The 27,902-nt window shown below is 44.3% G+C and overlaps 1 protein-coding gene across 2 annotated transcripts in view; it reads left to right on the forward strand.

Annotated features, from left to right (window-relative positions):
* Positions 1-371: 371 nt before the first annotated feature.
* The window catches only part of DRD3 (dopamine receptor D3), a gene marked incomplete at both ends in the record, with an annotated part of 39,983 nt that continues 12,452 nt past the window's right edge, over positions 372-27,902 (forward strand). Inside the window, 3 exons of one of the 2 annotated variants that reach the window (XM_079766149.1) lie at positions 372-660; positions 15,384-15,496; positions 23,530-23,672. In XM_079766149.1, coding sequence (XP_079622275.1) covers positions 391-660; positions 15,384-15,496; positions 23,530-23,672 — 526 coding nt within the window. The remainder of the gene's footprint in view (positions 661-15,383; positions 15,497-23,529; positions 23,673-27,902) is intronic. The other variant, XM_079766148.1, reaches the window with a different exon arrangement.

Below are 27,902 nucleotides of genomic sequence, written 5' to 3' on the forward strand. Positions count from 1 at the left end.
GCAAAAGAGAGAGAGAGAGACATGTGAGGGAGAAACATCGATCGGTTGCCTCTTATACATGCCCCCACTGGGGGATTGAACCTACAATCTAGATATGTGCCCTGACTGGGCGTCAAACCCACAGCTTTTTGGTGTATGAGACAACACTCCCAACAAGCTGAGCCACCCAGCCAGGGCAAGAGAGCAGGAATTTTATCCTTTTGCTCATTTCTGTATTTCCAGTGCTTAGAACAGTGCTTGTCATATAGAAAGTGCTCAATAAATATTTGTTGATACAATAAATCAGATTATGTATGCAAGCATCCCAGCTACAAAAAGTCTGATTTTACCAACATTGTTTTCTGTCTCCTCCCAGGATACCCATTGGGGTCACTGCTCTCCCTCTGGGCTATGGCGCCACTGAGTCAGCTGAGTGGTCACATCAACTCCACCTGTGGGACAGACAACTTCACGGGGGCCAGCCAGGCTCGCCCGCATGCCTACTATGCCCTGTCCTACTGTTCGCTCATCCTTGCCATTGTCTTTGGCAACGGTCTGGTGTGTGTGGCTGTGCTGAGGGAACGGGCCCTGCAGACCACCACCAACTACCTGGTAGTGAGCCTGGCTGTGGCAGACTTGCTGGTGGCCACCTTGGTGATGCCCTGGGTGGTGTACCTGGAGGTGAGTGAGCCCAGGTTCCGGCTGCCCTTGTGGCTGTGTTTGTCCTTGTCTTCCCTGAGCTCCTGGCCTTCTGGGCTCAAAATGCTCCCTTCTGGGACCCGTGGTCTGGGGAAGGAAGGAGAGCTCCTGTCCTTCTCCCTTTCATGAGGGAGCTGAAGATTTTGAGAACAGTCATTATCCAGCATCATTTGCATACGTCAGAACCAGGGAGCTGGGAGTGAGTCTGTTCCCGGGTCTCCAGTATCCAAGTAACCAGGCTTGAGTGATGGGACTCAGCTTTAAAATGCATGAAGTTGACTCTCTGTGCCAGGCATGTCTCAAAGACATGAGGGGTTGGGGAAGACAGTCAAAAGGCACCTTCATCAGTACATAGAAGTGAGAGTGTACAGGAGTGATTCAGGAGAAGGGTGGGGAGGACAAAAGGAATTATAGAAAAAAATGAATGAACGAGGAGAAAAAGTCTGCAAATAGATCAGACTGCTTTAGATGGTTCCGCTGCCCTCAGACTTGGTTCTTTCCTCCTGGGAATCAGCTCTCCACAGACTGCTGCTGAAGGAACAGACCAAACCTTCAAAGTTGTGTATATACATATATATTTAAATATGTTTTTATTGATTTAAGGGAGAGGAGGAGAGACATCAATGTGAGAGAGAAACATCCATTGGCTGTCTCCTGCATGCCCCCTACTGGACATTGAGCCTGCAACCTGGGCATGTGCCCTGACTGGGAATCAAACAAGTGCATGGGAGGATGTCCAACCAGCTGAGCCACACCAGCCAGGCCTAAATTTATATCTTTTGATGCCTCCATTAACAGTACAGAGCCCTCACCAATCAGATAATGCAGGAGACCCCGGAGAATTATTTTGGAGAGAAGTATTTCTTAAATTTGAAAGTGTTTTCATTCAAAAGTGTAAAGCAGAGTCAGGAGGTGATCAAGACAAAACATCCATTTGCTAACAAAGAAATCTGGGTGCCTACAACTGTTCAAAAAATAGATATTCTTACTGAGAAAACATGCAATTTACTAAAGAGTTTTCTTAAAGGCATCTTAATATACTATTAATATTTCTCCTCTGCACTGTGTATCATTCTAAAGAGGTATCCAATAAGTGATCAAAATGATGCTATGATTAAGAGAAATTAAAATTCATCAAATTAATATCTCAGTTAATATGAATAGTGAAGATGACAGTTAATTAAGTATGACATATCACAGGAGAGCAAAAACTTCCAACATAGACTGCCTAGGCTGCTTTTCGTATTAAAGAATGACTAAGAACTAAAATTAGACTTATGATCTCAACAGGAAGGTATAAAAAAAAGAAAATAACAAAGAAAAGTAAAAGTAGAAAAACAACTAGGATGATTAGGAGTAAATTTAATAGCTCAAGCAGCAATTTTTAACCATTTTCATCTCATGGTACACATAAACTACTAAAATTCTGCAGCACATCAAAAAATATATTTTTTGCTAATCTGACAAAAAAATAGGTATACTTTTTATTGATTTACCCCAAAAAATAATAATAATAGTAAATACCTACACTTTTTGCTCCAAAGTGACTTTTTTAAAAATCAGGTGCCTATATAAAGATTGCTGGTACCAAGAATTATCAATCAGATGCAACTTTATTAGGCGACATGACCACTAAGATGCAACTCTATTATATGACATATATTTATGGTTCAAGACAGGGCATTCACACCAGACGGCTATTGCTCTGTTGGTTGTTGTCATTTTTTATTTGACAATCTAAGGGAAAAGAGGTCAGTGACCCTGACGAAATACCTAGGTATTGCATGCTTTAAAAATTCTTGCGGTACACTGATTGAAAATCGCTGGTCTAAGAGAATACTCTGAGGAAAATATATGCATTTATCCTTCCCAGTTAGGATAATCCTGATGGCAAAGGGTCTTGTAATTATCTTGACTTTTCTGTCAACCCCAATTAGGCTGAGACAGTCTTAAAGTCTGAGGCTATATGTTCTTTATTCCTGTAGTCCAAACACACTGGTACATCATATGTGCTAAATAAATATTTGAGACATGAATGATTAAATTAATCTTTTCTGCAATGTCTGCATTACATGGTCAATTCCTGCTTATATCAGTTGCTGCTGTGCCTATTATAACAATGAACTATTTTTTTTTACATTCAATAATAATGAGACTGAAAAGAAGTTAAAAGCATGTGATATTTCTGCTCAAAGGTGGGGCACACTTTAGGTGCTATAACCTAGTATGGATTAGTCAATAATTCAGCACACCACCATCCACCCACCAAGATGTTTCTGTCCATCCCTATACCTTACAAGGGTTCTTAAGTCTTTCGGAAAGATGAACGTCAGAAACAAATGCAGGAAGAGGACTTTCAGTCTAATAAGCACTTTAATTGCCTCTGAAATGAAACCAGGGTTTTAGTGTCTGTGACAAGGTCATTCAGGTGTACTCTTTGGCTGTCCATTTGTGATTGCTTCCAGGACTCTGGAAGAACCATATTAGAACATCTCTGTGGATATTGGTAGAGGAGAGGCATATTGTGACTTTTCTACATACATACGATGGCAGCCCCTCTAGCCACACCTGCCAGAAAAGATAATGCCCCCTTCTGCTGCTGAGCGTGAAGGACAGCTGCGTCTGCAGAGGGCAGGCACGAAATCTTGCCAAAGGCTCAGTGAACCCCTGCAGGTTGGATCTATATGTTTTCTCCTGAGAAAAGAATTCTGGTGGAGCCCTTGGTCTCCCCTCATGAAAACCAATATGCCCTCTGGTGTAAGTGTTCAGTGATCAAGAGCGTGGACCAATAAGTCTACAATAATAGAAAGAAGATTTGAGGCAGCAGAGACCTCTCTCCACTGAGAAATGGGCTTTAGCACCTGCACTTGGTTCTTCTCACTTGCTCTTAGGCTCTCGTCAATGCACCTGAATATTTCAGCATCACTTCCCCCAACAGTCCACTCAGGATAGCTGGGGACTGCAGAGAAAAAAAAAAAAAAAAAAGCTATTTCCCTAGAGTGGCTCAAAACTTCTCACTGAGGGACTTCACTTAAGTCTAATTAGCCAGAAATGGATCATAAAGCCACTTTCGGCTGAAATGGACAATAGGGGGAAAAAAGTGAAAATGTGGATTTCATTGAAAACGATGTGAAGCCTGGGCCGGTGGGCTCAATGGTTAGAGCACCGGCCCTTGCACCAAAGCGTCTTGGATTGGGTTCTCTTTTGTGATGTTTTGTTATATAAGAACAGAAAGGCAACCTGAGCAGCCAGGGCAACATCTGGAATATTAAACTCAGAGTGCTTGGTCACAGTGTGGACAACCTGGTTTGCAGGTTTAATCCCCAGCCCTCTCACATAGATGTTTCTCTCTCTCTCTCTTTCTCTCCCTCCTTCCCTCTCTCCCTTTCACTCTTTCTTAAAATCAATGAGGAAAAAATATCCTTGGGTGAGGATTAACAAAACAAAAAAAGATGTGGAGGTAATGAATTGCTGTGAGGTAGGCAATGAAATGTCACATATCACATAACATCATGCTTCTGATGAAATTCTCTGGGATGAATGTCATTCTAACACAGACTCGTGCTATGAGAAAGACTCAGAAATTGAAGTCAGAAGATGTGGGAATTAAGTGTTTAAAACGGAGGTGACAATTATTCTTATCTCATAGGATATGTGTTAGGCTCAACTGTCATTCAATGAGGAAGTGTTTTGGTAACTAAAAAGGGTAATCTCAAAATATCTCAGTTAAGACATGTTTAGTTGTAAGTAAAAGGAAATTTACCTCCAATGGACTTAAACAGTGAACAGAATGCATTGGCTCTCACACAGGCACTTTGAAAGTCTGGTGGTGAGTGGGCTGCAGGCACAGTGGAACAGGAGTCCATCTCCACTTCTCTGTGACTCTCTCAGCTCTGTCTTTTCCCACGCATTGGCTTTACCCATCGGCAGAGGGTAAGCTATAAGCCTCACATGTGCACAACACAAGCAGGAGGGAGAGTCTATGTCCCCAAATTTCTAGTAGATGCATCAAGATGCGCTTTGATTGAGCTGGCTTGTGGCACATGACTTTCTCTGAAAGAATCGCTGAATAGCAAAGTGGGTTTCGCAAAGAAGAGCTCCTTCCATGGAGCACATCAACTGCGCGGGAACCTCAGGGATTCCCAGTAGAATCTAAGGCCTGTTGGAAAGCGGGAAGGGCATAGTCAGCAAGTGGGCACCATGTGGCTTTCATTGTTATCATTCTCATCACTGAGGCATACAGGAGCCTGGGCTTGGGCAGTGTATAAAGGTGAACACTGGCCCTCTTCAGCTTTCTCTGTCCCCAGGCCTAGCAGAGAAGTTTATGAGAAAAGCCATAGAGGTGACCTCAGCATAGTTATATTCTAGAGGGCTCTGGCCTGGCTGTCTCTTTAATTCAGTTTGCAGTATTTTCTCAAAAACTCTTCTCTGTGCCACACCAAATAGCTCTATCTTAGATTCCCTCTCAAGCTTTTAATTTCCAGCTTTAGAAGCCACCAGCTGTTTGGAGCTTTCCTCTCCAAGCACAACCATCCCATGTTGTTCCACTCAGTTAAGCACCTTTTGTGATGTTTAATGCACTTATATCAGGACAGAAAGGCAACCTAAGCAGCCAGGGCAACATCTGGAATACTAAACTCAGAGTGCTTGGGTCACAGTGTGGACGGCAGAAAAGACTCAGGCAGGAAGTAATGTAGACAAGCAAAACAGAGCAGGGTGGGTTCAGGCAGGGAGACTCGCCTCAGAGAGAGTGATGAGGATCAGAGCGTGATGACAGGAAAGAGCAGCTCTGTTTGGGGAGAGGAGAGCCTTGGGGCCTTGTAATGATTTTGATTATTAGAAATAAAGGAGAGTCTGCATTTCAAATGGGCTCCTCCGTGACTTTGATGCACTCCAAATATACACGGTTCGGTTTATCCAGATCTACCAAACGGGAATTTCCAGGGGTGCCCTTGGAAGTGTATAGTAATTATAACCAGTCCCCCAGCCCCAGCCCCACTCCCACCCAAGGGATTTGTGCAGCCAGCCAGCCATCTACTGCAAACTGACACTTAGAAACTACTAATCTGAAAGAAAAAAAACAACAACACCCATTTCACAGATGAAGGTATTGGAATTCAGAGAAATAAACCTCCTATCTTGCGGCAAGATAGGAGGTTTATTTCTCTGAATTCCAATATCTTCATCTATGAAATGGGTGTGTTTTTTATTTTTCCAATTAGTAGTTTCATATATATATATATATATATATATATATATATATATATATATATATATATATATATTCCAAATGTAGCAAACAAAAATAAAATGAAAGAGGCTAATCTGAGAAGTAATTCTATCTTTACCCGTTGCTGTCCCATCAAAGCAACTAAAAATCCATCCCTTAAAGCAAGAATTCTTAGTCTGGGGAATCCATCAACTTGGTTGTAAATAAAATTACTTCCTTATTTTCACTAAACTGAAATTTAGCACATCCACCAATTAGGAATGTAGGCATCGACCTATAGCAGAAGAAATCCTTAATATCACCTGTAGAAATCACAGATATTTACATTTTAGGATAGCATTGCAGTTGTTACACACACCTTGAAGTACCATTTAATTCATCAGTACTTTGAAATTATAGGAATTTTGGCCCTGCCACTAGCTCTTGTCATTGAATGCATTATTAAATGCAGACAAAAAAAGCCTCAGGGAGTTTATCACCACCAAACCAGCAATGCAAGAATTGCTAAAGGGAATACTGTAAAAAGAAGAAATAAACAGGTAAGAAGGAATACAGACACAAAAATAGATATGACTGCAAACAAATACCTTTCAGTAATAACTTTAAATGTAAACGGACTAAATGCTCCAATCAAAAGACATCGAGTAGCTGAATGGATAAAAAAACACGACCCATATATATGCTGTCTACAAGAGACCCACCTCAGAACAAGAGACTCACACAGATTGAAAGTGAAGGGATGGAAAAATATCTTTCAGGCAAATGGAAATGAAAAAAAAGCTGGGGTAGCAATACTTATATCTGACAAAATAGACCTCAAAGTAAATGCCATAACAAGAGATAAGGAAGGCCACTTCATAATACTAAAGGGAGAAATCCAACAAGAAGAAATAATTCTGGTAAACATATACGCTCCCAATATAGGAGCACCCAAATACATAAAAAAACTCCTGGAGGATATCAAGGGAGAGATTAATAGCAACACAATCATAGTAGGAGACTTTAATACCCCACTATCACCACTGGACAAATCCTCTAAACAAAAAATCAGCAAAGAAACAGCAATCCTAAATGACTCACTAGACCAGATGGAATTAATTGACATCTTCAGAACATTTCACCCCAAAGCCACAGAATATACATTCTTCTCAAGTGCACATGGGTCATTTTCAAAGATAGACCATATGCTGGGTCACAGGCAAAGTCTCTTCAAATTCAAGAAGATAGAAATTATATCAAGCATCTTCTCAGATCACAGTGGCATAAAACTGGAAATCAACTACAATAAATACAATCCAAAGAAATCAAACACATGGAGACTAAACAGCATGCTATTAAACAAGGACTGGGTCACCAGAGAGATCAAGGAAGAAATAAAAAACATCATGGCAACAAATGACAACGAAAACACAACAATCCAAAATCTATGGGACACAGCGAAAGCAGTCTTGAGAGGGAAGTTCATAGCTCTACAGGCCTATTGCAAAAAACAAGAAACAATGGTAATAAATTACTTAACCCTACAACTCAAAGAGCTAGAAAGAGAGCAGCAAGAAAAGCCCAGTGTAAGCAGAAGGAAGGAAATAACAAAGATCAGAGCAGAGATAAATGACATAGAGACCAAAGAAACAATACATAAGATCAACAAAACCAAGAGCTGGTTCTTTGAAAGGATAAACAAGATTGATGGACCTCTAGCCAGGCTCACCAAGAAGCAAAGAGAGAGGACCCAAATAAACAAAATCAGAAATGAAAGAGGTGAAATAACAACAGACCCCGCTGAGATACAAAGGATTGTTACAAAATACTACGAACAACTCTATTCCAACAAACTGGACAATCTGGAGGAAATGGACATATTCCTAGAAAAATATAACCTTCCAAAAATCAATCAAGAAGAATCTAAACAGCTCAATAGGCCAATAACTATGGACGAAATTGAAGCAGTCATCAAAAAGCTTCCAGCAAACAAAAGCCCGGGGCCAGATGGCTTCACAGGAGAGTTTTACCAAACATTCAAGGAAGAACTAAAACCTATCCTCCTCAGACTATTCCAAAAAATTCAAGTGGAAGGAACACTTCCAAGCTCCTTCTATGAAGCCAGCATCACCCTAATACCAAAACCAGATAAAGACAACACAATGAAAGAGAATTACAGACCAATATCCCTCATGAACATAGATGCCAAAATCCTCAACAAAATTCTAGCAAATCGGCTCCAGCAGTACATCAGAAAGATCATACACCATGACCAAGTAGGATTTATCCCAGGAATGCAAGGATGGTACAATATCCGCAAATCAATAAACGTGATACATCACATAAACAAATTGAAAGATAAAAATCACATAGTCATATCAATTGATGCAGAAAAAGCATTTGACAAAATCCAACACCCTTTCTTGATAAAAACTCTCAACAAGGTGGGAATAGATGGCTCATACCTCAACATAATAAAAGCTATATATGATAAACCCACAGCAAACATCATACTCAATGGACAAAAACTAAAACCATTTCCCCTAAGAACAGGAACAAGACAGGGATGCCCACTCTCACCACTCCTGTTTGACATAGTACTGGAAGTATTAGCCATTGCAATTAGACAAGAAGAAGAAATAAAAGGCATCCAAATTGGAAAAGAACAAGTAAAGCTGTCTTTATTTGCAGACGACATGATATTGTACATAAAAAATCCGAAAGACTCCGTCAAAAAACTAATAGACTTAATAAATGAATTCGGCAATGTAGCAGGATACAAAATTAACGCCAAGAAATCTATGGCCTTTCTATACACCAATAGTGAACTTACAGACAGAGAGACTAAAAAGGCAATCCCATTTACCATCGCACCAAAAAAATTAATATACCTAGGAATAAACTTAACTAAGGAGGTAAAAGACCTATACACGGAAAACTACAGGACACTGAAAAAAGAGATAGAGGAAGACGTAAACAGATGGAAGAACATACCATGTTCATGGATTGGTAGAATCAACATCATTAAAATGTCCATACTACCCAAAGCAATCTATAGATTCAATGCACTCCCCATTAAAATACCAACGGCATATTTCACAGACCTTGAAAGAACTCTCCAAAAATTCATCTGGAATAAAAAAAGACCCCGAATAGCCACAGCAATCCTGAGAAAGAAGAATAAAGTAGGAGGGATCTCAATACCAGATTTCAAGCTGTATTACAAAGCCACTGTTCTCAAAACAGCCTGGTACTGGCACAAGAACAGACATATAGATCAATGGAACAGAATAGAGAATCCAGATATTGACCCAAACCACTATGCTCAATTAATATTTGACAAAGGAGGCATGAACATACAATGGAATAAAGACAGTCTCTTCAATAAATGGTGTTGGGAAAATTGGACAGATACATGCAAAAAAATGAAGCTTGATCACCAACTTACGCCATACACAAAAATAAACTCAAAATGGATACAGGACTTAAACATAAGACGGGAAACCATAAAAATACTAGAGCAATCCACAGGCAGCAAAATGTCAGACATATGCCAAAAGAAATTCTTCACTGACACTGCCCCTAGGGCAATGGAAGCTAAAGAGAAAATTAACAAATGGGACTACATCAAAATAAAAAGCTTTTTCACAGCAAAAGAAACCATCAACAAAACAACAAGAAGGCCCACTGCATGGGAGAACATATTTGCAAATGGCATCACTGATAAAGGTTTAATCTCCAACATCTACAGGCAGCTTATACAACTTAATAAAAGGAAGATAAATGATCCAATAAAAAAATGGGCAACAGACCTAAATAGAATCTTTTCAAAAGAAGACAGAAGGAAGGCCAAGAGACACATGAAAACATGCTCAACGTCACTAATTATCCGAGAGATGCAAATCAAAACAACAATGCGGTACCATCTCACACCTGTCAGAATGGCTATCATCAACAAATCAACAAACGACAAGTGTTGGCGAGGATGCGGAGAAAAAGGATCCCTCGTGCACTGCTGGTGGGATTGCAGACTGGTGCAGCCACTGTGGAGAACAGTATGGAGTTTCCTCAAAAAACTGAAAATGGAACTCCCATTTGACCCAGTAATCCCACTCCTGGGAATATATCCGAAGAAACTAGAAACACCAATTAGAAAGGATATATGCACCCCTATGTTCATAGCAGCGCAATTCACCATAGCTAAGATTTGGAAACAGCCTAGGTGCCCGTCAGCAGATGACTGGATCAGAAAACTGTGGTACATCTACACAATGGAATACTATGCTGCCATAAAAAAGAAGGAATTCTCATCATTTGCAGCAACCTGGGAGGAATTGGAGAACATTATGTTAAGTGAAATAAGTCAGTCAATGAAAGAAAAATACCACATGATCTCACTCATTTATGGATAATAAAGAACATTATAAACTTGAACAAAAAGATAGATACAGAGACAGTAAAGCATCAAACAGACTGTCAAATTACAAGGGGAAGGTTAGGGAGAGGTGGGGGAGATAAGAGATCAATCAAAGGACTTGTATGCATGCATATAAGCATAACCAATGGATGCAAAACTCTGGGGGGTGGGGGCATATATGGGAGTGGGGTGTGGGGAGGGCAATGGTAAGATATGTACACATATAATACCTTAATAAAAAAATTGGAAAAAAAAAAAAAAAAGAAGCACATAAACTTAGAATACTTTGGTAACTATATCCTCTCTAATAAAATGGTAATATGCAAATTAACCATCACTCCGCTACATAAGCCACGCCCATCAGCCAAGTCACGCCCACCAGCCAATCAGGGCGAGTATGCAAATTAACCCCCATCCAAGATGGCTACAGCCACAGAGAGAAAGGTTTCCCAGGTAACAGAGGAAGCCAAGCTTTCCATAGCCGTTGCAGGCCTAAGCCTCCACTCAAGCTACAAAGTTTCAATTATAGAAGGTAAACAAATTCAAACAAATGGCAGCAGAATGGAGCTTGAGAGAGCAGGCCAGGGTTGCTGGCGGCAACAGGGGAAGCAAAGCTTTCTGCACACCCTGGCCGGGCTCACCCGCTTAAGGCTACAAAGTTTCAATTGTAGAAGGTGAATTAACTGCCACAGAAATGGCTGCCAGAGCCCCAGGCTTGGCTCCACTCCAGGCTACAAAGTTTCAATTGTAGAAGGAAAATAAATTCCAGATACCAGGGCCTCTGCTTGGGTTGCCAGGGGGTGTGGCCGGCCTGCAAACCACCACAGGCCCCTCGCTCAGGCTGCCCCACACCCCAAGGGAACCCCACCCTGATCCGGGACACCCTTCAGGGCAAACCAGCTGGCCCCCACCCCTGTACCAGGCCTCTACCCTATCTAATAAAAGAGTACTATGCAGATTGACCATCACTGCAACACACAATATAGTTGCCCTCATGTGGTCAAAGATCCTGCCCCCATGTGGACACAAGATGGCCACTACAAGATGGCCAGCAGGGGAGGGCAGTTGGGAGGCACCCGGCCTGCAAGGGAGGGCAGTTGAGAGGGACCAAGGGAGGCACCCGGCCTTGCAAGGGAGGGCAGTTGGAGGTGATCAACCCTGCAGGAGAGGGCAGTTAGGGGTGACCAGGCCGGCAGAGGAGGGCAGTTGGAGGTGATCAAGCCTGCAGGAGAGGGCAGTTAGGGGTGACCAGGCTGGCAGAGGAGGGAAGTTGGGGGCAAACAGGCTGGCAGGGGAGCAGTTAAGCATCAACCAGGCTGGCAGCGGAGTGGTTAGGGGGTGATCAGGCTGGCAGGCAGAAGCGGTTAGGGGCAATCAGGAAGGCAGGCAGGCAAGCAGTTGGGAGCCAGCAGTCCTGGATTGGAGAGGGTACAGGCTGGGCTGAGGGACAACCCCCCGCCGTGCACGAATTTCGTGCACCGGGCTTCTAGTTTCAATATAATTGGTATCCTTTATGATCCATTGTATTTTATTATATGCACGTAAAAACATTCTTCTCAGGAGGGAACGATGAGGCCAAAGATTCACATAGAACAAAGAATGCTTAAGGAGCCCGCTTTGGGACAACCATTTCTGAAGATAGTGCCAACACACACCCAAACACACACACACACACACACACACACACACACACACACACACACACACACACAGACTTACTTCATACACACCCTCCAGACCAGCACTTCCCAAACTTCCCAGGCTGTAGGAATCACTCCAGGGACTTGTTATTCTGAGTGGGGCCTGAGAATCATTTTGTTTAGCAAGAGCCTCAGGTGCTTTGGGAAATGCTGCCTTATAATCAGTAATTTTGGGGAATGCTGCCGCAGGCTGTGTCTGTTGAAAAAAAAAAAAAAGAAAATCAACAGCCAACTTCTGTACCTGAAGACACTTTGTTGCCTCCTCCCACTCTCTGTATTGCCAAAGGGAGCTAGTTATATTCATTAGCAAGTGAGAGTAACACCACCTGGCTGCTCGATTATTCTGAAGTGAGTTATTTATTAGAATTTAGGGGGAAGGTAGGATCATGTCTCTAAAGAGGCTTAAATCAATCAGACTTTTTTTCTGCTATAATTTCAAAAATCACTTTACCTTTCACGTTCTCCCAACACTTTCTACTTATCTCACTGCCAGCACTTAGCACTTTGTATTACAGTTATTTTCTTAGTGTCTGTCTCCTGAGCCCTCAATTCACCCACACGCATTCACACATTTCTCCCCCTAACCTGCACACACTATATTCTGAGGCCCTGGGGACCAAAAAAAACAACAACAAAAAAAAAACAACAACAATGTTTAATTCATTTCAGTGCACCTACCCAAGCAAAGTATCAGGCACATAATGGGCACTCAATAAACCTTGGATGTCTGGGTGGATGAATGAGCAAACGCCAGCTCTTCTTCCTCCTATGTTTTCAGGATGAGGTTAAATTGTACACCTCCTAGAAGCGGAGTGTTAAGGTGCTGACCTGTGAGAGGCAACATAGAGTTCTGGTTAACATTAAGGGTTTGAAATGCCAGCTCCTTTTACTAGTAATGTGTCCTTAGGCAAATTGTCCAACGCCTCTCAGTCACCATTTTGTTATCTATAAACTGGAAATAATGTTTACCTTATTGGGTTATTATGACTATATATATCCTTTGTAAAAAGTTTTTCAGGGTGGGGGGAGGTAGAAGAGGTTATAGGGGGGCTAAATGGTGATAGAGGGGAAAACAAATTAAAATAAAGAGAAAATAAAGTTTTTCATTCTCAGAATTCCTATAAATTCATATTTGGCCTTTATTTGTATAGATCCCAATGGTTGAACTAAAAGACAGAAAGTGGCCCTGCTGGCACTAGCTTAGTGGTTGAGCATCAGCCCACGAAACGAAAGGTCACTGGTTCGATTCCTGGTCAAGGCACATGCCAGGTTGTGGGCTCGATCACCTGTCGGGGGCCTGCAGGAGGCAGTCGATTGATGTTTCTATCTCTCTCTCCCCCTCCCTTCCTTTCTCTCTAGAAAATAAATAAATAAATAAAACGTATTTAAAAAATAAAAGAAAGTAAATCCACAGCCAAATGAGCAAAACTGATGACTTCAGAGCTAGTTTGGACTTCTCACTGATGCTTTTAAACAAAATATCTTGGATCAGAGTATGTCAAAATAGGGTCTGCAGATTACCAAATCTATATATATAAAAAGGCAGCTACCATAACAGCCATAACGACCTAACAACTGGTCGCTATGACGCCCACTGTGGCCAGCGAACCAGCCCAATCAGGGGGTGGGGCCGGCGGCCAACCTTGTGGCCCCCTCCCCTGCCAGCCTGCCCCTGATCGGACTCTCCCACCCCGATCAAGAGTGGGGCCTGCAGGCCAAATGCCCCCTCCCATCCCCCCCTATCAGCCGGGCCCCTGATCAGCCCACCCTACCATGATAGGCCTGCAGCCCCTCCCCCTGGCTGGCCCCACCCCAGATCTGCCCCCTTACCCCGATCAGAGGCAGGGAAGTGCAGGCCGGCCAACCACCCACAGCCCCTCCCCATGGCCAGCCCCACTCTCAACCGGCCCCCCAATAGCACTTTGTATTACAGTTATTAGGGTCGAGGCCCACTGGCCAATTGCCTGAGGTCCCTTCCCCCAGCCAGCCCAGCTGGCCAACCTCCTGCCATCTCTTCCCCTCACAGGCCCAGCCCCAATTCACCCTGATTGGGGCCGGGCTGCCGGACCCCACCCGTGCACGAATTTGTGCACTGGGCCTCTAGTATAGTGATAAAACCAAATGCTACAGCACCATCTTTAAGCACTATCCTTTCAACAATGTCTCCTTTTTCCTTGAGAAGCTACTTCAGAGGCAACTGGACCTATTTTTCACTCTCCCTTCCTCGTAATTAGCCATTGGGCCTGCCAGGGACACAAAGCTTCACAGGTTTGTCCATGAGAACTACGATCCCCAAGGATGGCAGCCCTACAGATAGGAAGCTGGCAAAGGAACAAAAGCTTGGCCCCGAGAATGGCATTAGTGGACATTCTGAAAGTGGCAGTCTCCCTGACAGATCTCTCTCGTACAATAAGGTTATATAATTTTTTAATAAAATAGAAATGTGCTAGAATATAAATTAAATTGCCCATTTTGCTGACGATTTTCAGGTATTACAGGAAGTTCCGGAGCTTGAAACACATGGGTAAAAGCATGAGGTCAGAGTCATCCTCACTGATTCTGCAAGTGGTAGAGAGGACCGGGGCCCCTTTCGAATGCCCTAGACCCCGTCTTTCTCCCCAGTTCCTGGTGATGGGGACCCGGTGTTGAAGGCAGGCACATTGGCACAGACTTATCTTACATAGGTTTTTAGAGATGTTGCTCCAAGATGCTTCCAAGCTTTAGAACCAGAAGCCAGATAGAACTGCATTTCGGAGTTAAGTTTTATGAAAAGCTGTTCGCTGCTTATTTCCTGGGTCTATGGTGAGCTCTCTGCTGGTCGGAGGGCTTCCGAGAGGCAGCTTTGGCACAGTGCCCACATCTGGCTCCTTTACCACCAGCTCATTCACTACCAGCTATGCATCTATGGGCATATCACTTAGCCACGGGAGCTTTCGTTGCCTCCTGAGTTCGAACTCCATCAGTGATTCTCAAATTTTGGTGAGATTGGGTGGGAGGGAGCATTTACTTTAAAATGAAGATCCATGGGCCCCAGCTCCAAAAAGTCTAACTCAGGAGGTCCAGGGAAGGGTTCAGAAATCTTCATCTCTAAAGTGTTCCCCACTGTGGGCCACATTTGAGAAACGTTGAACTAGTTGATTTGGAGGGTCCCTTCCCGCTCTAACCTTCTAAGGTTCTGTGATGTCGTCCTCTCTTGACTGTGACCGATCTTGGGCAGCCGGTCGCTCACTTGCTGTCAGCCCGCCCTGGGTAATGATGATGTTCCAACAGGGAGGGCCTGTCAGCATCGGTGGGGGGAGGCCAGGGAAGACATGGAGTTGATGGGGTTGTGTCCCGTTGCTGGGGGAGGAACACTAACATCCTCGTCTCTGATGCCCAGGTGACAGGTGGAGTCTGGAATTTCAGCCGCCTTTGCTGCGACGTTTTCGTCACCCTGGATGTGATGATGTGCACAGCCAGCATCCTGAACCTCTGCGCCATCAGCATCGACAGGTGGGGCTGGGGTTCCCGCCCAGGCTTAGGAGAGGGGTGGGCTAGACCTGGTGGGGAGGCTGCTCTTGCTGTCCTGGAGACACGGGCTTGGCATCTGAGGGCACTGGGGTCACTGCCAAGTAGAACTTCCCACTGGGACATGCGTTCCTCTTTTTCTTTTCAGCTCTGGTTGTGGGCGAAAAGAAGCCCCTGTGGCAGGAGAAGAATGGCTGTTCTATCAGCTTTCCTAGCCTTCCTTTTCCCCCAGGTCACTAAAGAGGAGTCTGCTTTTGCTTTCCACCATCCTTTGGGGTTTTGTGATTCCTACTTGGGAGAAGGGGGGTGGGGGACAGGATGAAAGGTGAGCCGATTTGGGTGGGGAAGAAAATTTCCTCGTACTATTTTGTTTGGTTTGGGTAAAAGGAGGGCAGAAAGGAGTCTGCCTTTGTGTGATTTCTGGACATTTATTAAGTACATGTGATATTTACAGAAGTAACAGACAGCCTCTGGTTTGCTGTATCATCACCTCCACCACTAAATTCTTATACTGCTCCCTGATGTGTCTACTACAGTGCCTTGGACAAAGACTATTAAACTGAATTCAGTGGCCCCTGCCTGAGCGTAGCCAATGCTTATATCACAAATACACATCTTCAGAAAGGACAGGAGAGAGTGGGAGAAGGTGAGCCTTGGAGGGGGAGGGAAGAGCTGCAGAAAGAGAGAGTCTAAGAGGCCTGGGACAGCCCCCCACACACACAGCCTCCTACTTCCTGACCTTACTCTCCACCCCCTTGAGAATGCGCCTGCACCCTCCACCCTCACACATTCACATGCGGCTGGTGGGTGAGGCTGAGCAGGTTGTGCCTTGCACGCGGGTGTGGGGACCGAAGTCGGCCAGTGCTTCATTTGCCCAGCCTTGAGTCCGCCAGGAGAGGGTGCCTTTTCTCGTTTGCAGGAGAGCACCATTTTGCCGGCAGCAGCCACGCCTAACACACACTTTTGTTTTCACCACTGAAGACACAACCAACAAGAATACGCCTTGAACCGGTTTCTGTCCAGAACAGGAAAACTCCCAGAATGCATAGCACTCACCTACCACCTGAGATGCCAGTGGAGGAGGATGCTCCTTTCTGGGGTTCCATTTCTATAATGACCAGATCCTCGCCAAACCTCAAACTGGAGCCTCCTTCCTATTCTAGGAATGAAAACCTCCTGCCTTGGAGAAACTGTCTCTGTTATCCTCCTCCGCGGTTTGCGGTACACCGTGTTAAATTCTGTTCGTGTGATGCCAAAGAACTGGTCAATTCATTAAAAATGCAGTCGTTCAAGCGGACCTTTGGTCTCCACACAATGCTAGTCACCAGTCTGACACATGGACCAAATGGATTCAGCATTTTTTGGTCACGAAGCCCTGGGCTGTAATGACAGAGGAGTAAGAGATAGGAAAGAAAAGGAAATGTTGAAAGGGTTTTTGAAAGCAAGGGAAACTATTGTCATTAGGTCCTTAGGCATAGCTCGGAGGCCTAGGAATTGGATTAAAGCCGCCTTTTCTTCTCAACAAAGCAGAGTGGGTGAGCACAAGGCCCCACCCCCTTGGCTCCTTGCCTCCCCAGGGGCCACATCCTAGGTGGGAACAAACTTGGGGAAGGGGCTGAGAAAGTGTCAGAGGGAGAAGGACACGATGTGAGCAGGGAGAATGCAAGTCCTCCTCGAGGAGCCCGGGCATAATGCAACCAAATGCATTCACGGGGCGTCCTTTAAGTGGCTCTCAAATGGCACCCATCAGACAGGCAGCCTCCGCGTCCTTGTGGGAGCACAATAGGGACCAGATGGGTCACAGGCACCTTGGAGCTTTAGTTTGCATCTAAATAAGCACTTCATATCTGCAGAGGGCTTTCTAATCATTTGCAAGAAGCTTTTTTTCTTCAACAATTCCAGGAGGGGAGTCCACAGAACTAAAGATTTATTGAGCCCCCTGTCTGAAGAAATAAAAGGGGGTGAAAAGCAGCCCTCACAGAGCTCTGGGGCTCATTAAACCCAGGCCCTCCACCAGCCCGGCCTCCCACCGCCAGCTTCCTCAAGAGGCACCATCGTCGGTTCCCCCACCACGCACACCTCCACCCTGGGACACGGCTTTCTTTTAGGCGGAGGTTGAATTCTGGGAGGATCTTGAGACCTTCAGTTAGAGTGACAAGCCCACAAACCCCAGTCACAGAACTGGGACTCAGAAAGGACATACAGTTTAGTTCATTTGTGCGGAACTGTTACATGCTCGCACCGAGTCCTCCAGCCTTTTGCTCGGGTCTGGGGCTAGAACCTGAGTGCCCCAGTTCCCTGCCAGCACCTTTCATTGGTGGAGGTGGGGGAGGGGCATCCTGGGAGAGGCCTCTGGCTACACCAGCAGCCCAGCTCTATGGGTGCTATTTCCCTGGAGTAAACAAGGCAGAGTTCCTATGTCTTTAAGGCCCCGGCTACCTCTGTGCTCATCCTAACTTGCCCGATGATAAAAGCAACTATAAAAATAGCTGCTATTTATTTAGCATGTACTATGTGCCAGGCACTACCCGCTTTTCATTATTGCTAACCCTCACAACACCCCAGCCAGGTAGGTGTATTTCCCCGTTTCCAAATAAAGATGCTGAGGCTAGGCTGTGTAGCTAAGCTTGCCCGGGTCACACAGCTGGCAGACAGCAGGACTGGGCATCCATCAGCCTCTTTCTCCTCTGCACGCTGCCTTGAGCAGAGGCGCTTAGCCACACTGTGGGGCCCTGGCTCAGGAGCCACTCTGCCTGCCTGCAATCCTGGCCTCACCACTTAACAGCAATTCGACCTTGGGCAAGCCAATTAACCTCTCTGGGCCTCAGTTTTCCTATCTGTTTAGCATAATAGCAAAAGGTTGATATGAGGATTGAATGAGTTATTATCTGTAAAGTACTTCATACAGTTGCCTAGCACATACAAAAGTGCTATATGCTTGCTTGATAAATAAATAAAATGTCTCCTAAAAATCAAGAATAAGGGGCAGACACCAATAAATTAACTGATATGAACATTCACAGGTCCCTTGGGCTTGCACAATAATGACAATTACATACGTACTACAGTACTGGCTTTTGAATATTTAATATGTACCAGGCATTGTGCTAAAAAGCAAACAAACAACAACAAAAAACCCTTCACATTCACTATTCATAAGAGCCCTATGAAGCGAATCATTCTCCCCATTGTACAGATGAGGAAGATAAGTCTTGGAGACTCGCAGTTAGGAAGAAGAACTGAAATTTAGACGCAGGTCAATCTGTTTCCGAAGCCCACGGACTTAACCACCTTGCACACTGCCCGCGTTCAGGCCAGGCCAGAAAGAGTCCAAAGAACTAGGAGCTCAAACACCAGGGGAGAGGGCCTGGCAAGGGAGTGGCAGGGACAATGCAGCATCTGGGGAGCAGGCTGGGCCAGGAAACCCCGTGGTGAGCGCAGCGGACCAGCGTTCAGAGGCGGCCCTGCGCTGGCCTCCGGCTGCCTCCAAGCCCAGCCCTGCCCTTGCCTGCGGCCGGTCATCTGCGATCGATTTGGGAGGAGATCAGAGCTGAGCAGCCTGTGAGGTGGGAACTCAGCGTCCCTGCAGGGCTCTAGGAACCAGGGGGCTGAGCTCTGCCTCCCTGCCTCCCCCTGGGCCTGGAGAGCCCCCAGGTGAGCAATGAACTGCTCACCCCGCGGAGCTGGCGGAGTTCTTGCTGCATTATGGTGCCCTCCGATGGCGGATTCCGGAACAGCCTCTGAGTCTCAGTCCCTAAGGAAAACCCTGGAGGCAAGTTTGGGGGCCTCATTTATTCTAAATGTTTAATCATGTTTAAAAAATAATTAGAAAAGAGTGTAATGTAACAATGGCAAATGTAGTCTCATATCTCACTTCTTACCCAAGTTAACAAGAAGTTAACAAGGTATTTTCCCTAGTGCAGACTTTCTCAAACTTGTCTAATCGTAAGGTGCACTTACTTGCTTGTTAAAAATACACATTTCTGGGTTTCACTCCAGAAACAATCCAAATACCCAGGGATGTGTCCTGAGACTATGTATTTTAACAGAACCTCCCAGGCAAGTGATAGAATCCAGTTCACTGGGGAAACTCAGCTCTGCACATAAGCACAAGCCACCCTTCGAGCCCTTTCCTGAGGACACCCTTGACTCCACAAGGCCTCAGAGTTGGGGGACCTGGCTCTGCCACAACCGGTTGTGGGACCTTGGGCTCATCATGCAGCTTCTCTGTGTCTCTGATTCCAACATTATAAAACAGAGCTAGTGTTCCCTACACTTGCTGGCTTATTAAAAATAAACAGGAGCCTGCATGGAGTTGCTAAACATTAAAGCATGTTTAGGAATGTATGCCCCTCTCAGTGGTGTGCTTGGAGCCAGCTGGTGATGGCTAGCAGAAGCTAATGGGCAAAATTTTAAGAATTTTCTGAGCCAGTTATTGAACCTTTGGTGTATCTTTAAATGAGTAAGGTGGGAGAATGTGTACCATGGAAATTGACAAATGGTACAAACTTGGGCTTTCTTTACCCAGAGAGCCAGTTGTTGGCCATTTAATGGCACACCACTGAATCTGTGGGATAAACAAGCTTTTACATCAAAGGACATTGTGTAAATGGAAGGCCTGGGCCTAACCGCTGGTCTAGACAAGAGGAAGTGGATCATACTTTTCCTTCCCAGCCCTGAGAGCTGCTTGCCTATGACAGCTGCAGGACTCAAGGCTCAGTCTTCTCCAAGGCGCCTCAGCAATCAGTGCTAAGGCCCAGACTGGGGTAGACATATTTGACTTGAAGGCTCAGCTCACTGCCCCAGCAGGGTCTGAGGTCCTGAGAGGGGTAAAAGGCCTGGAGGAATGCCAGGTGCTACTTGCCCTGCTCCTTCATCACCAGGTTAGGAACTCAAGGGAAGATTCGCAATGTATGTGCATCAGGAGAAGAGACCTGGGTTGTCATGGGCCTCCCTTAGGGTTAGTGGTGGGATCCTAATTAGACCTTATTAAACAAGGGCCTCTATTTCTCCCTCTCCAGAAAGAAGCCTGATCATGGTGCCAAGGTTAAGTCCTGCAGAGTCTGCCTCCATCTCAGTCCTCAGAGCTGACTCTCAAGCTGCTTCTGGGGGAATGCAAATGTTGACACATGAACTCTATGGCCAGATGCACAAAAAGCAGGTTATTCAGGCACATATACGAGGAGCATCAGGGGAAGCACTGTTCCAGCCCCTCCAGCCAGGGGTCTGTCCTTCCCTTCCTCAGCCAAAAGCCTGGGGTGCACAGAGGCTTAGCGCCTCTGAGCACCTCCTATCTGCATCTGGTCTCCAGGTTCCCTGGAAGCTGAGAAAACAAAGGGAAAATGAGCGTATGTAGACCCAGCTATATCCATTAGATCCCTTGGGCCTGGCTAAGATTAGAATTGTTCTCTGAAAGGAGGCCTTCAGGATCCATGAGGAAATCAATCAATAGCTTTTTGCTACTTGCTTCAGGCAAAGATCTATGGGGAATAGCAAGACTATAAGATGATTTGAGCCATCAAGTAACTTAAATCATATGGGGACGACCTTCAGCCACGAGGCAAGCTCAACAATAAGGCAAGACAGCAGCATGCCGAAGAGCTACATGATTGATTGGCATGGGAGGTAGAGGTCTCTGTAAGATGAAGAGGCCCGGGAATTTTGGAAAGCTGATCAAGAAGGAGCTCCCGAGGGAAGAAGGGATAATGATTGGACACAGACACCAGTCTCTTCTGTTGCTCTGAAACAAATTGTCACAAATGAACTGGCTTAAATAATGCCCTTTTTTATTTTTATTTTTTATTTTTTGGGTATTTTTTATTTTCGAGAGTTTTACATATGTCTCCTTTTCCCCCAATTGATTCACACCCACCCCCCACCCCCCCACCCCGCATCCTTTCCCAGCCTGGGCAAGCCCCCACTGCCCTAGTGTCTGTGTCCATTGGTTATGCTAATATGCATGCATATAAGTCCTTTGGTTGCTCTCTAACCTCCCCTCCCCAAATTATGCCCACTTTTTAATCTCACAGTTTCTGTACGTCAGAAGTCTGTGCATAGTGCAGGTAAGTGTGCTGCTCAGGATCTCACAAGGCCGACGCCAAGGCGTAGGCTGGATTGTGTTCTCAGCTGGAGCTCGGGGTCCCCTTCCAAACCCACTCAGGCTGTCAGCAGAACTCAGCTTCCTTGCAGCTGTCGCTCAGAGGTCCCCACTTTCTTGTGGCTGTCACCCAAGAGCTGTTCTCAGCTCCTGGAGGCCTTTTGCCATTCCCTGCCAAATGATCTTTCCCAAACTTGACCGCTTGCTCCTTTACAGCCAGCTGGGTAATTTCTCATGCTTTTTTAATCTCTCTGTATTAAGGAAGGGCCCCGTTCTTTTTAAGGACTTGTCTGATCAGGTCAGGCCCACTGCGGATAATCTCCCTTTTGGTTACTGCCGTCTCTTGATCAGTAATCGAATCATGGGGGCAACATTATACTGTATTCACATGTTCGGTCTACATTCAATGGGAGAAGGTTCAACAGGGATATCATAATGGGTAAACTTACAGGACTTTTTTTCCTTCTGTTTAAAATGTTCTTCCCTTATCTTACCACATGGCCGGGTTCCTCTTGCCCCTCTCATTTCCCTGCCTGGTCTATGTTGGTTTACCCCTTCTTTACAGCCACCATTATCCTCAAACATGCCACCCAGCTCATTTCTTTCTTGATACTCTTCATTGTATACTCACAATTTTTTGGTCCATCGCTCCACTCAATTCCAAGTTCCATAGGGACAGGGACAATGTCCCATTTGCACATCTCTATATTTCTAGAATAGGGCCTGGCATATGGTGGGGACTCAATAAACACTGAATGAAAGGTTAAATGAATGAGTGAGAAAATTATGTGGAGGGGCCAAGGGAGAGGCAAAAGGCCTGAGTATTGAGTATAGATGTCTTGAAGAAAAGCAGGAAGTCGAACCAGATTAAGAAATGTGGGGAGGTAGGCAAATCTATTTTAGATAACTTGAGTTTGAGATGACTATGAAACAAGTGTCCAGGTATTAAGTCCAACAAGCAACTGGAAATGTGTGTGAGGAGTTGCCACAGAAAAGACAACAATGTCCAACAAGAATAAAGAATGGTGCTTTGACCATATAAAAGCATGTGCTGTAGACTGAAGATTTGTGTACCCATCCCCACCCCCTAAATATTCATATGCTGAAATCCTAACCCCACAGTGATGGTATTAGGAGGTGGGGGCTTTGAGTGGTGATTAGGTCATGAGGGTAGAGACCTCATGAATGATATTAGTGTCCTTGTAAAAGAGACACCATCGAGCTCCCTCAGCCCTCCCACCATGTGAGGACACAGTGAGAAGACAGCCATCCATGAATCAGGAAGTGGGTCCTCACCAGACACTGAATCTTCCAGTGCAGTGATCTGAACTGCAAAAAAAATGCATTTGTTGTTTAAGCTTCCCAGTATATGGTGTTTTTTATATAGCAGCCCAAACAGAAGTCAGCATGAAAACTGGATTTTACTCCATTGGATGGTGCTCATCTCTGTTTTCAATATCTCTGTTATTTGGAATAGTTGTCACTGAGAGAGTTGGAATTTATATTAGAATACAAGCAGGGATAAACATCTACTTTGGGCACATTTCTGTCATTGTCTGAGAACTGTGGGATAAAGTAAAGCACACACCAGCACCCAAAGTGTTCAGGGTTTAGGGTGGGGAGTCCAGGGCTCGGATCTGCTGGGCCATCAGTCAGGACTAGATGAAGAAGCTCTCCGGCAACCCACTGCTGCTATGCTAACTTTTAATTCTTTCTCCCTTTCTCTGATCTCCCCACCTCAATGAGCTCTTCATCTATCTTATCTCAACATTTCTACTATTTTCACCTTTTCTCTCTTTTTCCATCAAAATTAATTTTCTCTTGCACATTTACCAACCTGATTATTTTTCTAGAACCTCCTTCAGCTTGTCTCCCCTGTCCCTTCTCACCAAGTCTATCTTATCCTTCCTACCTTTCACAGGTACACTGCAGTGGTCATGCCAGTTCACTACCAACACGGCACGGGACAAAGCTCCTGTCGGCGTGTGGCCCTCATGATTACGGCCGTCTGGGTGCTGGCCTTTGCTGTGTCTTGCCCGCTTCTCTTCGGCTTTAACACCACAGGTAACAATTATGGCCCCACTTCCAAAACCCATGTGACTCACAGCACATGTGAATGGCTACAAGTAGTGCTCAGTCCTGAAATTTCTGACCCTTGGTAGTGCACTTTGTATCAAATGAAGATGCTGTAGACTGCAAAGCTTTGACCTCCTTTGTTGGTTATAATAAAAATATAAAGCAAACTTCATTGATTATTGGAACAGGGATAAATTTCTGCCCCAATTAATGAAAAACCTGGCTTATTCCTATTTTGAAAGAAATGTCATTGTATTCGTTTGAAGAAATGCACCAATTAAAAAACCAAGCCATATTAATAATCTAGATGAGGTTTGATAATGAAAATATTACAATTCATAATTGACTTACAATGCAAAGTAACATGTAAAAGCCCTCAAGTAGGATACACATTTCTAATTTTTGCTCAGTAAGAATCATTTCTAGAATTTTGGAACTAGAATAGATTCCTAAGTTATTTATGGTTATATTTCTTATATTTTAATATACAAAAATTCTAGCCACGATGGTTAGCACATGGTACAACTTCTATTGGAAGGTTGGATGGATGGATAGATGGATGGACAGATGGATGAACAATGTGTATATCTGAGATATTTGAGATTTTAGACATGACACCAGTCCAAATTTATACCTCATATGGATCAGTGCCCTCTTGTATGTTCCATGACCATCTTTTGGCCTCAGAAATTTTATGTGTTGAACGAAAACTATTTTCATATAGGAAAGCTATAGGTATTGGTGATAAATACTGAGTCTTTACTAAGAGAGAACTGGTTGACTCTTTTTCTAATGTTAATTTGGATTTCTTATTTTGTCCATTTGAATTGGTTCATTCAATTCCTACTGTATTCCAGGTTCGTGGGTTTCTAGTATATGTGTACAAGTCATATAGCTAGCTGTGTGTTTAGGTGCTATGCAGACATTACATGTAACACATTACATATAGATACAAGAAAATTCTAACCTATAAATAGTCTTCAAAGAGCCATTTGCTGGACAATGATTTAGAAGTAAAACACATTTAGAAAGACAGACAGAGACTCTGGAGTCAGAACAACCTAGATTCAAGCTCCTTACCAGCTGTGTCTCCTTGAACAAGTCACCTAACTTTTCTAAGTGTCCTTATTGATCAATTTGGAATAATAATATACTAGTAGTGGAGCATAAGCTTGAGCAAATTCAAATGTGTAGACTTAGTCTGTATATTCAGTTAGGAAGTTTTCAATGTTTGCTGTTATATATGACTTCTTACAAATAAGCCCGGCAATTTCATCTCTAAAATTACACGGTGCATTTGAACTCTTTAGAATATATCATTCATTTTACTTATTACTGTTCAGAGCTGTAATCAAATCATGTATCTTTATATGTGATTCAGGGGATTTTTCAAATCAAATTTCAACTCCATAATTTTTACTTTATTCATTCATTGACTTTAGAATCTAACCCTACATATGGTATAATTCCACTTTACCTCCTTCATAGACTTTTTTACAATTAAATGAGGATTAAATTGGGATAACATACATAGACATGCGAGTACATACCAACTGTTCAAGGTCAGGCTTGTTTCTCTGCCACATTAAAGATTAAATGGCCAAATTATTCAACAAATACTTGCCTGGTTAACTCAGGGTGTTTCTAAAATACGATGTTATTATCATCTTTGCATTACTCTTTACCATGAGTTATTTTGTTATTTTCACTGAATGGCACTTTATACACACAAGTATGTATGTACACACACACACACCCCAAAGTAACATTCCCCAACACGATGATAGTACCAGTTTTGATGAGTGTTAAGTATGCTTTCTGGGTAAGTCTGATAACTAAGCCACCTTATATATCTTTGCTTCTATACAAAAATGCGTTCTAAGTTGGTATTTTTAGTATGGGGCACTCACTACCACTGTTAGACCAAGGCATTGCTTAATCCTCCCTCCCCTCCCCGGTCAGCAGCAAATCCCCACCAACATTTGTGCAGGAGTAGGTAGGTCCTCATACTTATTCTTGGAGACTGGTGGAGGGGTCTTATTCATTCTCATACACACAGGCACACACACCCTGGTAAGAGTTAAAACAGTCTCAAAATCTGGCATTAGAGGTCTCAGTTAATGTCAACATCTAAAGTGAAGAAGAATGATGATCTCATTGCAGTGTTGTTGCCACCAATGAGATCATTATTGTTCCAGAAACAAAACTCAGAAAGAATCCTTCCAAACGGATCTTCAAATATAGAATTGAGATGGTAGAGAATGCCCATGACTTAGTATGTACACTCTCACTTCTCTCGTAACCTCTCACTCTCTCTTACCTTTAAGATTACTAATAAGGCTATATGGTAAGCCCTCCACTTATTTATATCTTAGGTCAAAGTGTCGTGTCCATCAGAAGACCCCATTAGACATTAGCTAATGGTGGTGTTGTTGTTACATATTAGGAATGGTTTCTGTGCCTCAAAATTTAACTATATACCTGTTCCAAGGAAAAATCTGAAAAGTTGTAGTTCAGGTGGTTATAGAGGAGACCAGTTGTCTCGTTCGAAAACTCAAGCAGAACTCAAAGCAGGCGTCCCAGCTTCCTTCTCTGCCTCAGTCTGACCTTCACAGAACAGCATCATTATCTTGATAGATGTGGGTTCCTTCAGCACCTCTTCCATCTATAAGGAAGTTCCCAAGTCCATTCAAAAGCCCGATATAAACCACTTCTCTCAGCTATGTTTTTCTACTCTCTCTGTGAAAAGCAGAGGAGAAAGGGGCAGGATACTGCCAATAACACCTGATATTGGAAGTAAATAAACTTTCACTAACAAGTGAAACACAAAAGAACATTCTGACAGTTTTTTCTTTTTATGAAATGGGCTGCCATGTGGGATTGTGAATTGTCAGAGAACAGAAGGTAGCGAAAAGTTGAACTTCAGTTTCTTTCAACTTGGAGTTGCTCCTATTGATGAGGAAAGGTCAATATGTATTTCTGGATATATATCTAAGGCAGGGTCTTGAGTCACAGAGAGTTTCAAGGCTGTGGGGCCTGGCTGCCCAGTGTTGCCCCTGCTCCCAGCAGAGGCCCGGAAGTCTAGCCCAATATCACACCACCAACAGCCCCCAACAGCCGTGGAGCATGGAGTGTTGGTGCTAGAGAAAAGCCTAAAGATCCCTGAATGAGCAGCCCACACCTTTCATTTCACAGACAAGAAAAATACCTAGTATTTAAATTTTTGCTAAATCAGATAACTATCCTATCTAATAAAAGAGTAATATGCAAATTAACCATCACTCCACGACAAAAATGGCAACGTCCATAGCCACAAGATGGCAGCGCCCAGACCTCTCAGTCCCGCCGGAATCCCCCAGTCCCAGGGAGGGACACCACTGAGAGCCAGCAGTGTAAGCAGCCTGGCGGAATGCTGCCCAGAGGCCCTCCTGACACTTTATAAAAAACAAAAACAAATTCACTCCCCACAGAGTGATCCCACACACACACCTGCAGCCTCGGGTCTCAGCCTGGGAGGCGCCCGCACCCCCACTGAGCGATCTCTTCCCAGCAGCAGCCTGGGGTCTCAACCACTGAGTCACATAGCCAGACAGATATGGAGGAATCTTAAATGTTTCTTTTTTTAAATATATTTCATTGATTTTTTTACAGAAAGGAAGGGAAAGGGATAGAGAGCTAGAAACATCTATGAGAGAGAAACATTGATCAATTGCCTCCTGCACACTCCCCACTGGGTACATGCCCCAACCAAGGTACATGCCCTTGACCAGAATCGAACCTGGGACCCTTGAGTCTGCAGGCCGACGCTCCATCCACGGAGACAAACCAGTTAGGGCTGTCCAATACGTTAAAGAAAAAACCCTATCTAATAAAGAGGGAATATGCAGGGGAGGGCATTTGGGGGTGACCGGGCTGTCAGGGGAGGGCAGTTGGGGACGATCGGGCCAGCAGGGGAGCAGTTAGGTATCGATCAGGCTGGCAGGGAAGTGGTTAGGGGGTGATCAGGCTGGCAGGCTAGCAGTTGGGAGCCAGCAGTCCCAGATTGTGAAAGGGATGTCCGACTGCAGTCGGACATCCCCCGAGGGGTCCCAGATTGGATAGGGTGCAGGTTGGGCTGAGGGACACTCCCCCCCCCCAGTGCACAAATTTTATGCACCAGGCTTCTAGTTGTGTTCTCACAAATTCTAGAATGAATAAGCAATAGCTGGTAATGAGGGT

Source organism: Cnephaeus nilssonii (genome assembly GCF_951640355.1).
Source record: "Cnephaeus nilssonii genome assembly, chromosome: 3".
Lineage (NCBI taxonomy): Eukaryota > Metazoa > Chordata > Mammalia > Chiroptera > Vespertilionidae > Cnephaeus > Cnephaeus nilssonii.